The sequence below is a fragment of the Mastacembelus armatus genome, chromosome 9 (assembly GCF_900324485.2).
Source record: "Mastacembelus armatus chromosome 9, fMasArm1.2, whole genome shotgun sequence".
In the NCBI taxonomy this organism is placed as follows: Eukaryota; Metazoa; Chordata; class Actinopteri; order Synbranchiformes; family Mastacembelidae; genus Mastacembelus; species Mastacembelus armatus.
The window spans coordinates 19,446,747-19,464,748 of NC_046641.1; the positions used below are offsets into that span (position 1 = coordinate 19,446,747).

Consider the following 18,002-nt stretch of genomic DNA (forward strand, 5'->3'; position numbering starts at 1 on the left):
CTCCTTGCATCAGTTCCTTACATCTCTCTCTCTCACATGAGAGGGACTAAGACAGCCACTATTTTTCCCTTTCAAAATTGAAACCATGTAATTGGAATCAATTACAATTGTCAATATCTCTTAAAAGCATTAATGTTTTAAGTGCGAACGTTGTATCCTTCAGGGTTTTCTTGAAATTCATACCCTAATGTTCTGTTTCTTCCAGATTTTGTGACTGATGACAAATTTCTGTTCTTAACACTTTAAGTCTTTCACAGAGCCACAAAGATCCTAACCAGTGGTGCCCGGTTCTCAGATGACAGGTTCAAGTGTCAAATGTTTGACTGCAGGAAACGTGAAGGGTGACAGACTGACTGACATGTGAGCCATCAGTCACTTATAAATTTTTCAGAAATGTTTTGAACATAAGGACTAGCTGACTGTAGAATAAAATAGTAGTCTATTTTTGGACAACAGACTACTATCTGACTCAAATACATGGACTGTCATTGTTTTCTTTGTGTTAAATGGAACATGAATCTATCCATACATGCTCCTCAGGTGATGGGTTTGATTTCAATCCACTGTTCATTAAATTCTGCACTATGACCATGTGCCTTGTGTTCAGATAATAGAACACAGTGTTTTCCCTGAGAGATCATGCTAGTTGGGTAAAAGGCACTATTTCATTTAGAGTAGATTATGTACTGGTTTAAATGTAATAGTCATTTGCATCTCTGCATAGGTGTTTATGCCCTCTAGGAAACATTATAGCATTGACTATTCGGAAATGCAAACTAGTCACCAACGTGAGTTGGCTTTCAACTTTAAACCAAAACTGAATTTGAAAGTAGACCTTGGATTTATCCTGTTTCTTAACTATCTACGCAGAGATTCCTCAGGGTAAAGCCCTTGTGATTTTCCATCAATTTCATAGGCAAAGCTGGCAAAGTAAGCAGATGCATCCCGCCATGCTCAGGGCTACCAAGCCTCCTTTTTCACCGTCTGCTCAGGGCTACTTTGGAGCCCTTCATACATGGGCAAGTTCCTTAAATCGAATGGACTGCCTGATCTGTAACTCATTTCAGGAAAAACAATGTATATTTATATATTCTGTTAAGAGGCTTGCAGAGGTTTTTTTTTTTCTTTTTTTGCAGGCAGAAAAGATTTCTAAGAAAAAAGAATAATCTGCCAGATGGACAGATTACTAAGAAATATTGCATGTTTTTTTTAGTTGATCGTTGTGATCATTTTTAGTGGCCATAGGATTGCATTGTTGTTGCTGGTGTCTTATTTATTTTTGTAAGCTTAGAGGAAAATATTTGGTTTGGCTTGACTATACATTCTTACTGAATCTCAGTATGTTACAGGAAACCAAATTATTTTGAAAAACTGAAGAGCAAACCATATTTACATTTGAGCATAGACATGCCATAAAGCTGAATTATATTAATCTCAATCTATTGCTTTGCAGTACATGAATGCTACACATTACTGATGTCACATGTCTCATTATATGATTTCACATCATAAACTCAGCAACTGTGAGCAGGGATTGCATTAGAATTTTAATATTGGACTCCAGATCATCAATTGATAAAAAAAAATCGTGGTGTATCGTAATATCTGCTGAAAAGGAACAACTTCAGACAGTGATTGTCTTAAGGAATACAACAAATCTGATTGTGCTGAAAAAAGCCCTGCATCATTGCACTCCTTGTGACGCTTTCTCACTGACTAATACAATGAGAGAACGAAAAAATACGCTAAGCTCATAATCCAATCTGATTCAGAACTCAGAATGAGATCTGCCTTCACTCAGCCTGTGAACAACAGAAGGCCCAAAACAGCCTGGGATTCGGTGGTAAATCCTCAACTCCCTGAATAATTCGATAGGTAGGAGTTGGGCTATCATTGTCGTTTAACCATTTTCTTTGAAGCCAGCTGTATGAGTGTGATTTCTACTGGCTACTGTGTCCCAGTTACCATTCTTTGGGCATATCACCAAACTGTGTTTCAGGTTCTAAATTTAATAAGAAAGGAAAAAGATCAAGTGGGAGCAGTGGAAGTGAGGTTCACTCTAGAGATTACACTGAATGAAGTGAATCAAATTACCTAATTCCATTTAGAGATGGTGTGTAATCGGCTTTATCTACTGTGGAGATGGTATTAGACCTCCAAATAATCTGGAATGAGAGGGACTTAAGACATAAGGAATAAAGAGAGAGTATTGTCTCAGCTGCTTCTAGTCTGCTCAGTATGTTTTTTCAATCTGACCTGCATCGGCCTGGAATCCAAAGTAGTGAAATATGGCTTCTTTATAAGACTCCATTGTCCTGAGTTGTTACTTTGTCCAGGGCATGTCAGGACAAAAGCACTTCTAAATAAAAACCACTAAATCCAAATATTCAGCAGCTGTGGTTGCAAAATGTTGTGTAATGGTGCAACAAAAGAAGGCCTCAGGATGGTTTCTACCAATCTGTCCAAACCATGTCTCCATTATGGGCAATGGATTTTAATTTTTTAAAGTGGCAACATTAGGTCAACATTACAATTTTCAACTAGACTAGCAGCAGTTTTTTGTTTGATCAGTCTACCACTATGGCAAAAATTGCCCACTCTCTGCCTTATTATCTTTCATTCCCCATCCAGCCTCCAGATCACCTGTCTGTGCTCAACTACACCCACTTTGCTACTGGTCATTTTCCCCTTGTCCTCATCCAGATTATCTGTTGTACTGATGCTGCATTAAAGCACCATGCCTGGTTTCTTCTCCCTGTGTTTAACCTTTTACTGACTGTTTACACATTTTTGAATTGCTCTCCTCTTCTGTGCTCTGCCTGGATTTTTGTACTTTGCTTTCACCGCTGTCCTTGGAATAATTGCCATGTTTTGACCTTCTCTCCTGTGGAACCCTGAAGAAAGCACAATTTTTTGCCCCTAAGGCAAGTTAAGAATGACAGACTTCTGAGAGTGCTTTAGAGCCTTCCAACATTTTCAAATGAGGAGTAAAGAATTCAGCACACTTATGTCTTTTTTTTAATCTAATAAAATATAAAAATATAAGCATATGTCAAAAAGTTTTCACAGATTCCAAAAAGTTCATTTCATGGGGAAAAAGTACTGACCTAACTAACTTAAAGCCTTCAAGACACAGCAAATTAATGTTAACAATATGCAACATAGTACTGCGGTTCTGGAATTTCAAATTGAAATAGATTTTTTGACACATTATTGTGTATAAATTATAACTTCATAACTTTTTCACTTGAAGTTTTGAATCAAAGATCTGCTTTTATTAGAGGGATATGGAAATAATCATTTCTGATTAAATGTTTCAGCCAATTTTCACCAATTTTTGTAGGGTTTTGAGATTTCTTACTGCCAGACAGACCAGACATCACAAAGGTAAAATCATAATTTACTTGCTTGAGGTAATAGGTTTGTCATCAGTTGCACTACTATTGACTGAAAAAGACAACAGGAAAAAGTCTTGGCTGACATCTGCTATCTGTGCCCCTCTCACTGAGGAGACAAGACCAAATCAGATACCCATGAGATAGATGCACAAAGGCTCTGCTCATCCAAGCATCACTCCTTTTCTCTGTACCTCTATCTTTCTCCTTTTTTTTCCCTCTTTGACTTTCTCTCTCTATTTCGCCTTTTCCCCCTCTTTGGTTCTCACTTAAAAAGAAAGAAAATCAAGGTCAAGCCACTGAGCGCGTGAAGTTGCAGGAGAATAAATTTCCACATAGTCGTCCTTTCCGAACCACTGACAATCTCAAGGAATGTAGCCTTGTCAAGCCAGGTAATGTATGACTAGTGAAGACTTATGGCATGTTTGCACGGGGTCCTCAGTCACCATCTACCTTCCTTCTCTTCTTCCTTCTCCTCTCTCCTTTTTTCTCCCTTCTCACACCCAAACCTCTCAAACCCATATATGAAGTGATGGGTGGGTGGGTGCTTAATTCACGAGTCAAAAGCAAGTCCACATTGTCAGTGTTTGAGTAGAGGAGAATCTAATTAAAACAGCAAATGAAGAGAGAAGAGAGAGTGAGTGAGAGAGGGCGAAGTGAGTGAATCAGAATAATTACAGCTTAATGCAAACAACTCCACATTGTCTTTATTCCAATGAGTTAATGAGGTTACGGACTGGAAAAAACAATTCCATCACTGCTATTGTCTTCCGCAGGCCACCAAGGAAAATGAGCTGTCACCCGATCTTAATGGCAACAGGGTTTTCACCCAGGCCAGAATTAATATCTGACTCCCAGGCCTAATGAGCAAAAGCAGGGAGAGTAGAGCAAACTCTTTGTCCTGCAAGTTTGGAAGAGAAAGAAGAGGAAAAGCAAAGCATTAATAAATAAATCAAAATTAAGAAATTAATAGCACAGAGAGTAATCTCTAGGCATAGCTGTGATTGGATTCTGCAATTTCAGAGCAATCTCAATAAAGTGTTTCACTTTACACTGTAAAACTATATACACATATATCATTAGGTAGCAATACTAATAAAAGTGATTTAGGCTAATTACACAGTCACAGCAATAACAGTGTCATAGGTTAGTTAAGACTATTTTCACAGTAGAGATACTATATTAATGCATACATATTTATACAAAGGGACCTGGTATGATGCTGGGTCTAGTTCAAATAAACTTTATTTGCATAAATGGATGACCACTGCTACAGCAAATCAGTACTGTGCAAAAGTTTTAGGCACTTTAGATGTTTTATTTTCCTGTCACACAACACCATTCAGATATTTGATTGTTCCCAGGCTCATTGTGCAGGCCATTGTGCAGGATAACAAACCCATAAAAACCCACTAGAGTTCATGATAAACAATTTTCAGAGGCAAGAAGAACCAGGAGTCCTGCAGCAGATGGCCTGACCCCCACAGAGCCCTGATCTCAGCATTGTGGAGTCAGTCTGGGATCAGAAACACTGGGACAGCCTGAATCTACAGAAGAACTGCAGCAGCTTCTCCAAGGTGCTGCAAAGTACCAGGAGAAACTGTGTGGAGGTTAAGCCAGAGAGAACTGCTACTGGTCTAAGGACAAACGAGACACAGGAGTTTGGAAACAGCACCATGGGGTCACTATTACAGAGGGCACTTGCCTGGTGCTCAAAACAGAAATATTTAATATTATATTTTTTTAAGCTAGACATTAAATGATTTTTCCCTAATTTTAGAATATGTGCTTCTAAACGGATTACATTTCATATGTCTGCTGCAGAAAATGATATAACTGTTTAGAGTGTAAAAGGCCACTGCTCAAAAGTCTATTACAATAACTGAGTTTAACAGGAAATTAGCTCTTTCTGGGATCTAACATGGCATAATGCTGTATGGTCATTTATATTTAGCCACCTTCATCAAATATAAAAAGCCAGTCTGTGGCAAAGTGGAGTCTTGCCTTAACATTTTTTGCAACTGTATGTTAATGTGGCTTCTTTAGGACTCATAATTATCAGAAAGTAAAGATGTCTACAGAATACGAGGGCTGAGCACACATAGTGCACCTTTACATATCTAGACTTATATTTCTGTGTGTTTTAATTTTACACAACTTCCCATCTGTGCATGAATCTATTCTTTAAATGTGTTTTTGCTTCTGTGTCTTCTGATGCATTTTATACACTGCTTTGTGTTTTTTGTTAATGTAGCCTACAGGAACAATATACCAATTTCTTTATTATGTGCTGAATTATAAGACCAATAAAAATAACTCTTATTGTAAACGATTAGTGTAAAAAATAACTGTATTGCACTCACTGGAATGGTTGTATATCATATTTCACCTCCTGTGAAACCCAGGCAGCAGGGATTCCTTCCCCTTTTCTTTATACAAAGTTTAGATTTTTTTTTTTCTCCTTTCTTTAAATTCAAGCATTTTTCTCATAGTCAACACATGCTGGGTGTTTGTGTTGGAAGCTGTAAAAAGACTGGTATTGCCGAAAGTGACAAATGTATGATTCCAGCTCGGCTATAGAATGGTGATGGCCAAATGCTGCAGAGATTGTAATATGAAGGCAAACACCTGCGACATTTACATCATTTTTGAAATTTTTCATTTTTTGGAGGCCTTTGGAAGAGATGAGTAATGCGCCGTTAGAAGGAAAAAATTAATATACCAGAGTCATGCCTGGTATGATGATTTTATGGATGGATGACCCTAAGGAACATCCATGACCTTTAACATATTATACCATTAATTCCCAACATTATGTTCTACCCTTTGCTTCCATAATCTAAGCTAAGTAAAAGCCTTAAGTTGTAGCTTTCATTCATATATTCTAATTAACACTAGCCCCACAGTAGCTTCTATGGCAGAAGGCCACTACTAACTTTCCCATTACCAAAGGAGGCCATTTATGCCCCTATTCTCCTTTTGATCATGCAGACTTGTGATGAAAAGAATAGCAGTGCCTCAGCCTAGGGATCCACTGCCTTTGAGACTCAACAGCTTGACTCATTTCATTACTGTCATGAATTAAAGATCCCCAATCTCCTTTTTTTCCATTCACATGGCAATGATCCACCCTTAGTTAATTTACAGTCCCTCTTTGTGCAAGGCCTCCAGCCTCAAAGCTCCCATGACAATCTACCTGTGTCCTTTTCACTTGCTGGCACATATCATTGTGATATACTATAATGGAATGAGCAGAGGACTCGGCAGTGAGTGACCATACTGTATAATGAGCTGGGAGAGGTCTAGTAATCAGTTACAGTAAACACTTCACTTCCTGACACAAGGTGACAGCTTAACTAGTGGACCAAATCATTTTTCCCAGCTGGGGCTATATTTAGGGAGGGTCATGCTGGAAATACTTTATTGTGGCCAATTTTCATAATTGTGCCAACTCTGTACACTGTCACATTATTAAGATCTTTATACAACTCATAGTCATGTCTGTTTAAAATGTTTCTGTTTTAAGCTAAGAGCTACCTGTCATATCTAAAAATGTATTTTACAGCAAGTACATAAACATATTACTCTATAATTATGTGCAAGATCTCCAGTAAATTGCATTAAATATAATGTTTAGCTATGAAATGCAACACTTAAAGGTGTGTAATGTCTGCTGCTCTTTAAGGTTGTTAGTAGTGGCAGTAACTGCTCGTTGATATACATTTTTCTCTTGTAAATGTCTCATGAAATGCAAGACACTCTCCCTTTTACAGAACACTCCAGGATGCACAAACACACAGCATACCAATGCATGACAGGATTATGCACACACACGTGTTTGCCCTCATACATGCATTCAGATAAAGGAAGAGAGGCGGAGACAACTGTGAAAGGTGACAGCATTTCCTTTTCTTGTGGGGTGACCTCGTTCTCAGTGGGACACTTTGGACTGTGTCTCCACTGACCATCTGGCCCTGCTGGTCTGTACTGTGAGCAAATACTAGTCGAGTGCCTCACTGACATGTTCGGTTGTGATTCAGTGTTGGTCATAGTTGTAAGCTTGGGATTAGCCTGCTGCACTTAGCCTACCTCCATTTCACTCCACAGCACCACCCACCTGTCTGCAGTTTCCATTCACCTGTTCCTCCTGTTAATGTCTGTCTGTGTATGTACTATAATGCACTGTAATTAATGTGAGGATGTGATTCTGTCCCACTGCGTCTCATAAGTCCAAGTCCTAGTTTTATCTATATGTGCCGTTATTCACCACTAAGCTGCTACAAAGAATATAAGTCCGAGTTTGCAATTTGTTGTGAATAAACATGCCAATACATGAAAATATTACAGACTCACTCAGGGAATGTAATAAATACATACAACAAAGTCTCCACTGTGAATGTAATCATTTTTCAGCTGGAGACAAACGCATACAGAATATGATTCCTTACTGTTTCTTAAGACGAGCAGAGAATCATCTTCCAGGCATGAGGATTTTCTGTCTCTGTCCTCGGTGCTGAAAATCTATTTTTTCGTTCGCCGGCAGGGGGCGTGTTGCACCTAAAGATAATAGCACTGCTGCTGTGAATCCAATCCTCATGGGTTATAACAAAGCCAGCATAGCTGCAGACCACAGCGGCGGTGAATCGGTCTTCGGTCCAGTCAGCACTGGCATTGTGTCTTTGCTGCTCAATAGTCTATTCGCTTTGGAAAAGCAACAATTATCACATCAGATGCTTTTAAAAAGAAGATTTAACGGCGGAGTCTCTGCAAGGACACAGCAAAATATCTGCTTGTGTTGAACGACAATAACAATGATAACTGCAATTTGAAGGTATAAGGATTGCATTTAGATGGCAACACAGACATGTTTCACGAGCTGACATAAAGTCTTAGAAGAAAAAACTACCAAGAGAACATTTTTAGTAACAGTCCAGGTCTCAGGTAAGCCTAAGGATTTATAATGTTATACTGTCTGTCCGGTTAACCAAGCAGAACTGAGATCTTTGTTTCCTCAACTCCGCCTACGACATCAGAGCAGCCAAATTGTCCAGTCCCCGGGAGGAAGCGGTCCCACCAGCAGGCCTGGCGCTTCGCCTGTCTACGGGGGTGTTTTCGTATGCGTGTGCGTGCCTGGCCATGTCCCGTCCAAATAGATTCGCCTCACGTCACCTTCTACCTACCCACCCACCACCGCTACCACCTCCTGCACATAAAACATTTATTAGAGCGCAGCCCTGTGCTGCAAGAAACGTCTGTCTGAATAAGTCATTAAGTCTCGGTTTCCCTTCAAATCTTAAAAGTCCCTCAGTTACGTCAAACGAACCCAGGATTTTGAAAGTACAGTGGTGTTTTTCTAAATAACGGAAGGTGTCCTGAAACCAGCAGAAAATACGAGATCAAGAAATCAATTTAATAAGAAATAAAAATGTATGGAGAGCTTTTAACGATACCTACTCAAAACATGTTTTACGCGGAAGGAAATACAGAATAATATCAAACACACACTTTTGATGGCTATGAAAATTCCACTTTGAGATTTAGGAGGAATATTTTTGCAGCGTGATTTAGACCCATAAAACACTCATCTCTGAATTCACTCTCCCCCTCTTTCGCTCTCTTTCCACCAAACGCACCTCGCTGCCCCGCCCTCCCTTTCCACTTCCCTGTGGTAAACGCACACTGACGCGCACCAGTGCGGCCGACATCCATGCGCATCCACCACACACTTTTCTCTGTGTACTTGGGAAATATACAGCGGGGCAAGTGATCGGACTGGATATTTGCTGCGATTTCAAAAGATGGATCCAATACCGTTTTTCTCCTGTGCCACTGATTCTCCACTTGTGCGTTAACACTTTGAGCTCTTCTCCGGAGCTCTTTGCGCGTCCTATATTCAGAGGAGGTATCGAGTCTACTGATCCCAAACTGGATGTTTATTGCTGACTATTTTTAATTTCCTCGTCCAAATGACTGAGCTCGGGTGCAGCCGAAGACGTGGCTCCCCACTCGGGAAGACCTACGGCTAAAGTTTGAAGGGTGCAGGGGTGCTTGAGGCTGTCCGTCTACCACCGTGCACTGGATCTGCAATTACCCAGAAATTGCAATAAACATCGGATATCCTATCTGTCTCCGCACGGGCTGGGATTCATTCGACTTGGATTTATACAGCTTCTGGATTTCAGCCTCATCTAAATCATGAAGAGCGTTATTATGGATGGTGAGTACACAGTGGACAATAGGTCATCTTTGCAAAGTTTTCGCATAAAGCAGACGGTAGAATCCTGCTGGGTTACTGCGCACTGATAAAATCCACTTCGGGCAGCGCCACTGCTCCGTGGAGACAAGACGCAACCAAAGATAAATCAGATGCCCTAATTGGAGTTTACTTTACTGGCTCCTCCGGGCTTTGGTTAAACTATTACATGACTATCAATATGCACAAAACACCCCAAACGTGCACAGGAACACATCACTCTTTTATTTTAGGAGCGGGCCAACAAGCGGAGTCGTTATCAGTTATGAATATTGCGGCTGTAAACGACCTTGGCTCGGTGGATCTTAATTGAGTCATAATTCAGAATCAGATTTTGTGCGCGCTCGTTTCTGTTTCTATGTGTGTCAGTGAGCGAGAGAGTGCGCGTGCGAGAGTGAGGGGCCGTGTAGTGTTTTCGGTGGTCAATATGCTCTGCATGATTTCGCAACTTAACCCGGGATCCGCTTCAGCCGGTCTGGCCAGTGAAGGCTGAGCTTTTGATGAAGTCTGCAGATGGTCCGCTTGGCGGCCCAGTAATACCGCTTTACTCTCCAGCTCCTTGGCTTATAATTGGTGTTTTTATGGCGTCATTCCACTCAGGGTGCCGCCAAAGTGACAGGAAATTGGGCCTCGTAGTGTTCACCGATTGGACTTTGAGTTATTCTAATGAGGACAGGAATGATCTTCCATTCCCGCCGGAAATGGCTAAGAATTTCATCTCTTGGCAGGAGCGGGTCGTGGGATGTGTGTGTGTGCGCGCGCGCACTGATAGGTGGAGGGAGGAGGGGCAGGGAGGAGGAAGCACCTGGTATGTCAGTGCGTGTGTTCCTGCACGCCTGATTGTACCCGTGCCCGTTTTGTGTAATTATGTTTAATGCAGTGCAGAGAAAATAACACAGACATGGCGTCTGATGTTTGATAAGCAGCACCACGACCAGACAGGTGCATCTATGTAACATCCAATTTGTTCCATCAAGAGCTTGTGGAAAACCCTCATCTCCACCCTGCCCCACCCCTGCACACACACACATCTCCTCTCTCACTCGCTCACACACAAACACACACACACACACACGCGAATAGAGTGCTTATGCAACGAGCTGTACACACTCCCTTTTCCTCACGTTGTTCATTACTTGGCTAAAACTGCAGGATTATGGTAAGAAAGCTGCAGATTATTGCGGGTTGACAGAATAACTTTGAATTTCACAACTAGAAAAATCAAAGAGGCAAATTACTTGTGTATTCTCTTTGAATTGTGACAGGGTGGTGCAAATTCAAGTGCACACCCTTTCATTGGCACAGAATGGCTCTAGGTTCCACAGTACAGGCAGATTTTCATCATCCAACTGCTGGCGTGATTTAGCACCAGGCTTGTGACACACACACCTATGTCTGATTTTTTTTCCTTCTGCAATTATAATTGGTATCCATCTCTCAGGCTCCTGATTTGGCAGAGAAAATATGGCCTGTCGTGCCTTGTGTTTAAAGTGTCAGAGTGAGGAGGGACTTTAATTTACACTCTTTTTCACCCAGTCAGCATATGATCAAATGCCTCTGTGGGAAAGCTTTTGCTTCGGGGTGCCGCTGCTCCCTGTCTACTGCCAAGCAAAGCCAATAAAGCCCAAATGAATGGATAAAACCATTATGGTGGAACTGAAAGCTTTCTCTTCAGGAGTTTTAAACCACTAACAATGAGGGCATTTTTTTCAATTAGTTAACTTTGTTATTGTTTTGGCGACGCCTTGCCAAAAACTCTGCCCTATTTTCAAAAATAGGCCAGAAGATGCAGCATCTGAAGTGGCGAGATAATAGTTTAGAACATATCAAGCTGTAACGAAAACGATGGCATGCATAAAAAAGAATAGCTAATTTGCATAGTGGCATTAGGTGGGATTGAACATCATGCCATATACTGACAATGAGACACTGCATCTTCCAGATCCTGAAAGGAAATGTGAAATTGACGTATCTTTGTGCTTGTATGAGTTTATATGTGAGCACAGTGGGAGACTGGCTGGGTGGGTGGGGAGGATAATGTGTCTCTGAGTGTAGTCTATGGGGAGAGGGGTGTCCAAGGAAAGGAGAAGCAGTGAAAAGAAAGAAAAACTGTAAGAAAAGAAGAAAGAATGCAATCCTTATACCTGAGAAGTGTGAAGGTTATCTGACTTATCCTGCCTGGTGTTTGTCTGACTTGCCACTATGTATTTAATGTCTTTCATCATGTTTTATGTCAACTGCGGTAAAATAAGAAAAAAAAAAGAATCAGCAACTCTGCATTTTTCCTTAACATTGACTCCATTAATGAGGAATGCTGTTTACATTCTTGTTAAATCTACTTGATGTTTGTTTCTTCTTAATTGGCTAAGTTCAGCAATAAGACCATTAAAAACACAACTCTACTTGAGGTGCTTAAGAAACATTATGTACAAATTTTACATCCCCATAGTACAAAGTAACCATAATATATCTATAGTTGGGAAGGTTTGCACAGTGTAACTGTCTCGTCGATTACTCTGCCAGATGCCAAGATTACTAGTTTTAATTTTGAGTTTTTGGCCTGAATTTCAAGAAATTCCCAGTCTCCCTGGTCTCATTTATTCACTTTTTCCATGTCTTTAACAACTGAGGATGGTGCTCTATGAAACACCTTTCAGTTATGAAGACTAATAAGCCTCATTACCTGTTCCAGGGACCTGCACAACTCCAAGAAGAGGAGATAATGTTTTGTGCTAATGTTTATGTAATCCATTCTGGTCACCAGTAAAGGCTGTTAAAGGTCACAGATGAGTTGCTGCCCCTTAGTGATAAAGTTCTGGAGTTCGATAGGGGTCAGCACAGATGCAGTGAGTATGCAACATGTGGTTTGTTTGCTATTCAAGATCAAATCACACTGAAAGAGGTAAACAGAAGGTTTTGCTTGTTATGTACCAAGACAAAACACAAGTCACTGTCATGCATAGTTTTCTAGGTTGCCACTGGAACCAGCAGACAATGAGGGTAAATACAGAAGGACATTTAAGGATAATTGCTTCCAATGCAGTTCAATTCAGACATTCAGCCTCGGTTCTACTTGTCTTTGTTTTATCAGCACAACCCGAAAGAGTCTTTTTGTTTCTTTCACAAGTCAATAACAATCCAATCCAATTACTTATTCACCTGTTCACCCAGAGTCATAATGAAAGTTTCTTGGCAAGTAATAACTGTTTGATAATAATAGCAGAAAAGAGACTTACCCTTTCAAATATGATCAGTATGTAATTGTTGTGTTTATGTAATCCACTACTGGATGATATGATAATCTCATGTCTCAATCTCATATAGTGCCACTGTACATCATTGATAAAACATAGAATATCACATTTATTACAATCTGTTGACCATCTTATGGCTTTTTGATTATAACTTAACATTTCTGCATTTTGTCATTTGTATTACTCTGTAATATTGTTTTAAGTCTAGGGTTTTATTGATGATTTCATATCCATATCAGGATATATTTGTGTTATCAGTTGGAACTCATAGCGCATACAAACAGCCAGCACAAAATAAGGTGTCAAACATAAAATGTTTTGGCTTCCTCATACTTTTATGATCTGCTGTATTCATATTTCTTATTAATTGCCTGAAGTCTAAAGGATGTCAATATTTTACATTACAGAGCCATAGCGGTATTAATGGCTTAGTTACAATGACAGACTGCAGCGGGATATCGGAGAGCGGATCTGCTATGTTCACTGCATCCTGATGAGCACACTCCTTCAGGGCCTTCTTTTAATTGGCCGCACCCTGCAAGTAATACTGCATTTGTTTATACAGTACATGCACACACACACACACACACATACATACAGATTCCCGCTGATGCACACGCACACATGCAAGCATGCTGGCTTCAGATATCCTTGGAACCATCCCCTCTAGGTTATCCCAGTCTCCCAGCCCTTCACTGCTAATCAGCAAGACAGAGGAACTAAGTGGATAAACGAGTGAAATTCTATTTGTTTATAGAGAGGAAGCTAAGGGGCGAAAAATACAGAAAGCATTAGAAATGGAATACACTATTCCCTCAGATTACCAGTCCTTAATCCTCTCTGTGGGTTATTATTCCACTGTCAGAATATTTGGAGGGACAATAAGCAGAAAACATACTGTAGCTACTAACCCCCCACTTCCTCCTGATATTCCGCTTCTAAAAAATATTAAAAAAATAAAAGGAACAACAATAATTTTTGGCTCTTGTTTTGTGGAGGGTTGGGAGAAGAGGGAGGACCAGATAAATTGGTGTTATGCAACTTTAGGGTGGTGAGGTGGGCGGAGTCCTTATAGGGGGATAAGGGAAATCCAGACACTCTATCAAAATGCTTTAAAGTGTTCACACAAGTGACATGCTACATACAAACTGGCTGAGCCTGCAAGCCCCCCGTCACCACCCCAAACACACGCACACACACACGCACACACAGACACACACACTGTCGCATTTCACTGTTCTCCCTGCGTCCTTGGAACCGTCTGTGCCGCGTTTCTATCTGTGCAAGTTGCAGGGTTGTCCAAATACTGTTGTGGATGTGAATGTCTGCACCGAGCTGCCTGAACGAACGGCGGTGACGCTGATTATACCACAATGGGGATCCTGACTGATGGCCTAGTAAATTGTTAATTAGACAGAGCGGAAGCCAGTCTTAAATTAGACGCATGAATGGAGTCGTTGTCAGCCTTATAAGTCAACCTTGCTCCAGTCCTCATCTTGCCACTCAGATAGATAAAGTGGCTAGCTGATCCAATATGTGAGAACAAGTGCAATGTCACTGATCACAGTGTTAGGAGGACAGTTAGCAAAATGATTAACATCAAAACATACAGGTAGACAAAGAGACAGATAGAGAGGCAGATAGATGGATGGATGAATAGGTAGAAGGACAGATCCTGTAGATAGGGAGGTACATCATAACACTAAAAATCCCTGACACTGTTGATTTTTCATTCAAAAGAGTGTATTTAGATTGAATGTAGGTTGAATTTTTGAAGATCCATGTGGTTCACACAACAAAAATTGACTACTTGTAATATGCTGTCATATTTAAAGGATAATGCCAATGATTTTCTATATTTTGGCTATTTTCCACTAATACTATATAGAGATTAAAACCAACATTGACTTTTGTGTACTCACCGTAATGTCTGTGAATCAAGAAGCTGGTTTAGTGTATTTGTCTGTGCTGCAGACCTCTACTTTGTCCAAAATCTATTAAAACTACACTGGTGAGCCACAATACTGCACTGGGTGCCATGTTTCTTTCTCATAAAATAGGTGGGGTACATCTTAATTCAAAACACACTCCAGAGTAGAGATCACACGGATGTTGAGCTGACTTAGCATTCAGAGCCTGAACCTGAAAAAAAAGACATGCTTTTTGAGTTGGACAACAATGGAGGTTCTAATACAGATGAACAAGCTAAACCAGCTTCTCGATTCACAGACGTTAGAGTAAATACAAAAAAATGCATTGATGGCTTTAGTCTGTATGTGGGATTATGTGAAAAATAAAAACATGGAAAATCATCCACCTTAGCCTTTAAATAGTAAAACATAGTAAAATAGTAAAAAAAAAAACATTTAAAGCTAGAGACTGATGTGTCTAGACACTACTTGTATATTACAAATACATGCCCTCATAGATCTACAGCAAAGCACATGATGGCTGCAAACAGACAGGCCCATCAAACTTGGCTTCAGTAAATACAGAGGACATTTGGATGTAATTAGCTACATTTTCCTGACATATGACCTGATCTGGAGTCTCCACTCAGTCAATATTCCTTGCTCTGCTTTTAACAGCAGGAATAGTGTTCAACTAAATATTTTAGAGGGAGGAAGAACCTTACTCCATGGCTAGATAAATATACTCTGGTATTTTTAGCCATGTTTATTATCGTCAGTGACGCAAAATGGACTCCCTACCAATTCTTGTGATCATCTTGTGTGAGTCTGTCTGTTGTTGTGATTAGTTTGCAAACTCGACAGATGGGAGTTGGTGTTTTGATGCTGTGTCTTACTCAGCCCCTGGCACTGCATTGTTGAGGCGCTTCAGCCAAGGAGGTCACCTTTCTCTACTGTATGCATTGCTGGATGCTATTCTTCTTATTTATCTTCATTTAAGGCAAAGCTCTAAAGGACCACTTCAGAAGGACTCTGTGACTTGCAAAATAGTTGTGTGTATGGGTGTTTTTTTATGTGAAGGACAAAAACTGTATGATGAATTCAGACTGCATATTTTAGCAAGCTTTCTACCGCGTGGGGTGAAAGAAAAAAGCACCTTGAGATGAGAGAAGAAGGAGCCTACCTAATGACAGAAAAAGAAACCAGGCAAACATTAAGATAGATAGATAGACAGAACGCTGAATTTTACATTGTTCCCATACTCTCATTAAAGACTGAAGCAGAACAAAGCCTTTCAGAAGCTTAGTGACAGACTGCACATAAAGTCACAATGCAATACTTTCACAACAGTAATGTGTCTCCCTGTGAGTTTAATAGATAGTTCACAGCTGAACTATGCATGTGGAGCCTTTCAAAGGAAACAGGTCGTCACTCCTCAGCTCAGGGGAAATTGATCAGTTATAGATTTGAAAATGCATTCTGCAGGTGCTATATATATACTGTATACCATATATGTGTTCTGGAGATTTGCAAGAATTCTACAAATTTCAGGTAGCTGATAAATGCTTTAAGGAACTTTTTTTTGTATACAAATCAATGTCCTCAGTGGCAGAGGGGAGGAAAGGGATTTGTCGAGAATGAAATGCATAATCCAGCTGCAGGAGCAAAGTAAGATTTTCCAAACATACTCGCACGCATAAAAGTAAAATCAATGAAGATCCCACTCATCTGCTACAGTAAGAGTGCCCTTTAACCTTCACTTTGAAAGAGCAACAGTACTGTTTATCGGCATGTAATTGGACCTGGCTGCCCTCGTAAAACAAAATACAGTATTGAACTCCCTCCAAGCTAAGATGTAACATCACTATTCAGAGACAACTATGTGAATCAGGTTTCTCTCTCAGTCATCTCAGGGGCCCAAAGTAGGTTATTCTTATTAAAATGCAAATCTAACAAGTGCACTTCATCGTTGCTCTCTTTTTGTCCCTGCGGATTGTGTGCCGAATACACATTCCTTCTGGTTCTTTACAAACGTTTCTTCATTCTCACTTTCTCTTACTTCTTACATTGTGTTGGTCATTCTTCTCTCTCTAATTCTATTACTGCCTCACCCGCACACACTGTCACTCATCTTTTGGTCTTCACTCTCAGGTGTAAATGCTGATTATCTTGTGTAGATATCAGGCCACGGCAAATTAAATGTGACCGCAGCTTGCCTGCCAGGACATCCATTATAATGATATCTGTAATCTGCTGGGCTCAGGGGAAGCAGTGGGGAGGGGTGGGAAGATAGAGGGATGATAATGGAGAAGGATTCAGTGTGGATCCAGTGTCTGGCTGTAGGGTACCAAACATGGACTTCATTCCACTGATGAGGTTTCATGTGGACTACTGGATCACAGAGCCCAAAGCTCTGGCCACAAACCCATGTATACAGAATGTAGACTATAAATACAGCTCACTGTTCCTTGTTGCTGTAGTTCTACACCATAAATGGTGGGCTGACATCTAAATCCGTGTGTTTTCTGTTTTAAAGTAACAGTTTTAGTAATGTGTAATGATCTTTGTCTCTTCAGCCATATGGTGTTTGTGATCAAGAAACCAACTGGGCTTTTGTCTTTATTCCAACCAGTGATGCTGCTAGAATTGCAAAACGAATCATTCCTGCTCCCTTGATGATTTTTTCCCAAGAAAGATTTACACTGGGTGTTAGGTTTAGCAAATGAATGCTTTTTATTGTTAATATGTTATAGCAATCAGAGTATCAGAATGGGAATTTATCCATCTGAAGTGCTGTGGATGAATGTGTCAGGACTGAAATGTTTCCTGCAGTGCAGCATTCTGACACATCTCTAAGGTCATTACAGCAAGAGGGGGACCTGCGTAAAAAATTTTCCCATGTAACCCCTTAGACCTTTGGGATCAGAGAGCACAAAGGAGAACTGATGTAATGAGTGAGAAGATTGTACTAGGGATGTGTTGCTGTGATGGGCACATCAGTTTGGCTCAGTTTCCAACACCTCTGATCAGAAATGGTGCTTGTTTTCACGTCTGTACATGTTTCTAGCGAAGCCTATCATCATAGCAATTATTCCAGTGAGGGAGCTGAGCACTGCCAACACTTCATCTCCGAGCTGTAAACAAATTATTTTGAGGGGTCTTCATGATGTCTGTGGGAGAAACAAAATAG

At 40.4% G+C, this 18,002-nt stretch overlaps 1 protein-coding gene across 1 annotated transcript in view; it reads left to right on the forward strand.

Annotated features, from left to right (window-relative positions):
• Window positions 1–9,074: 9,074 nt before the first annotated feature.
• Window positions 9,075–18,002, forward strand: part of rtn4r (reticulon 4 receptor) — a 40,654-nt gene continuing 31,726 nt past the window's right edge. Inside the window, exon 1 of the mRNA XM_026322684.1 lies at window positions 9,075–9,612. Within this exon, the coding sequence (XP_026178469.1) occupies window positions 9,591–9,612 (22 nt within the window). The 5' untranslated portion in view covers window positions 9,075–9,590. The remainder of the gene's footprint in view (window positions 9,613–18,002) is intronic.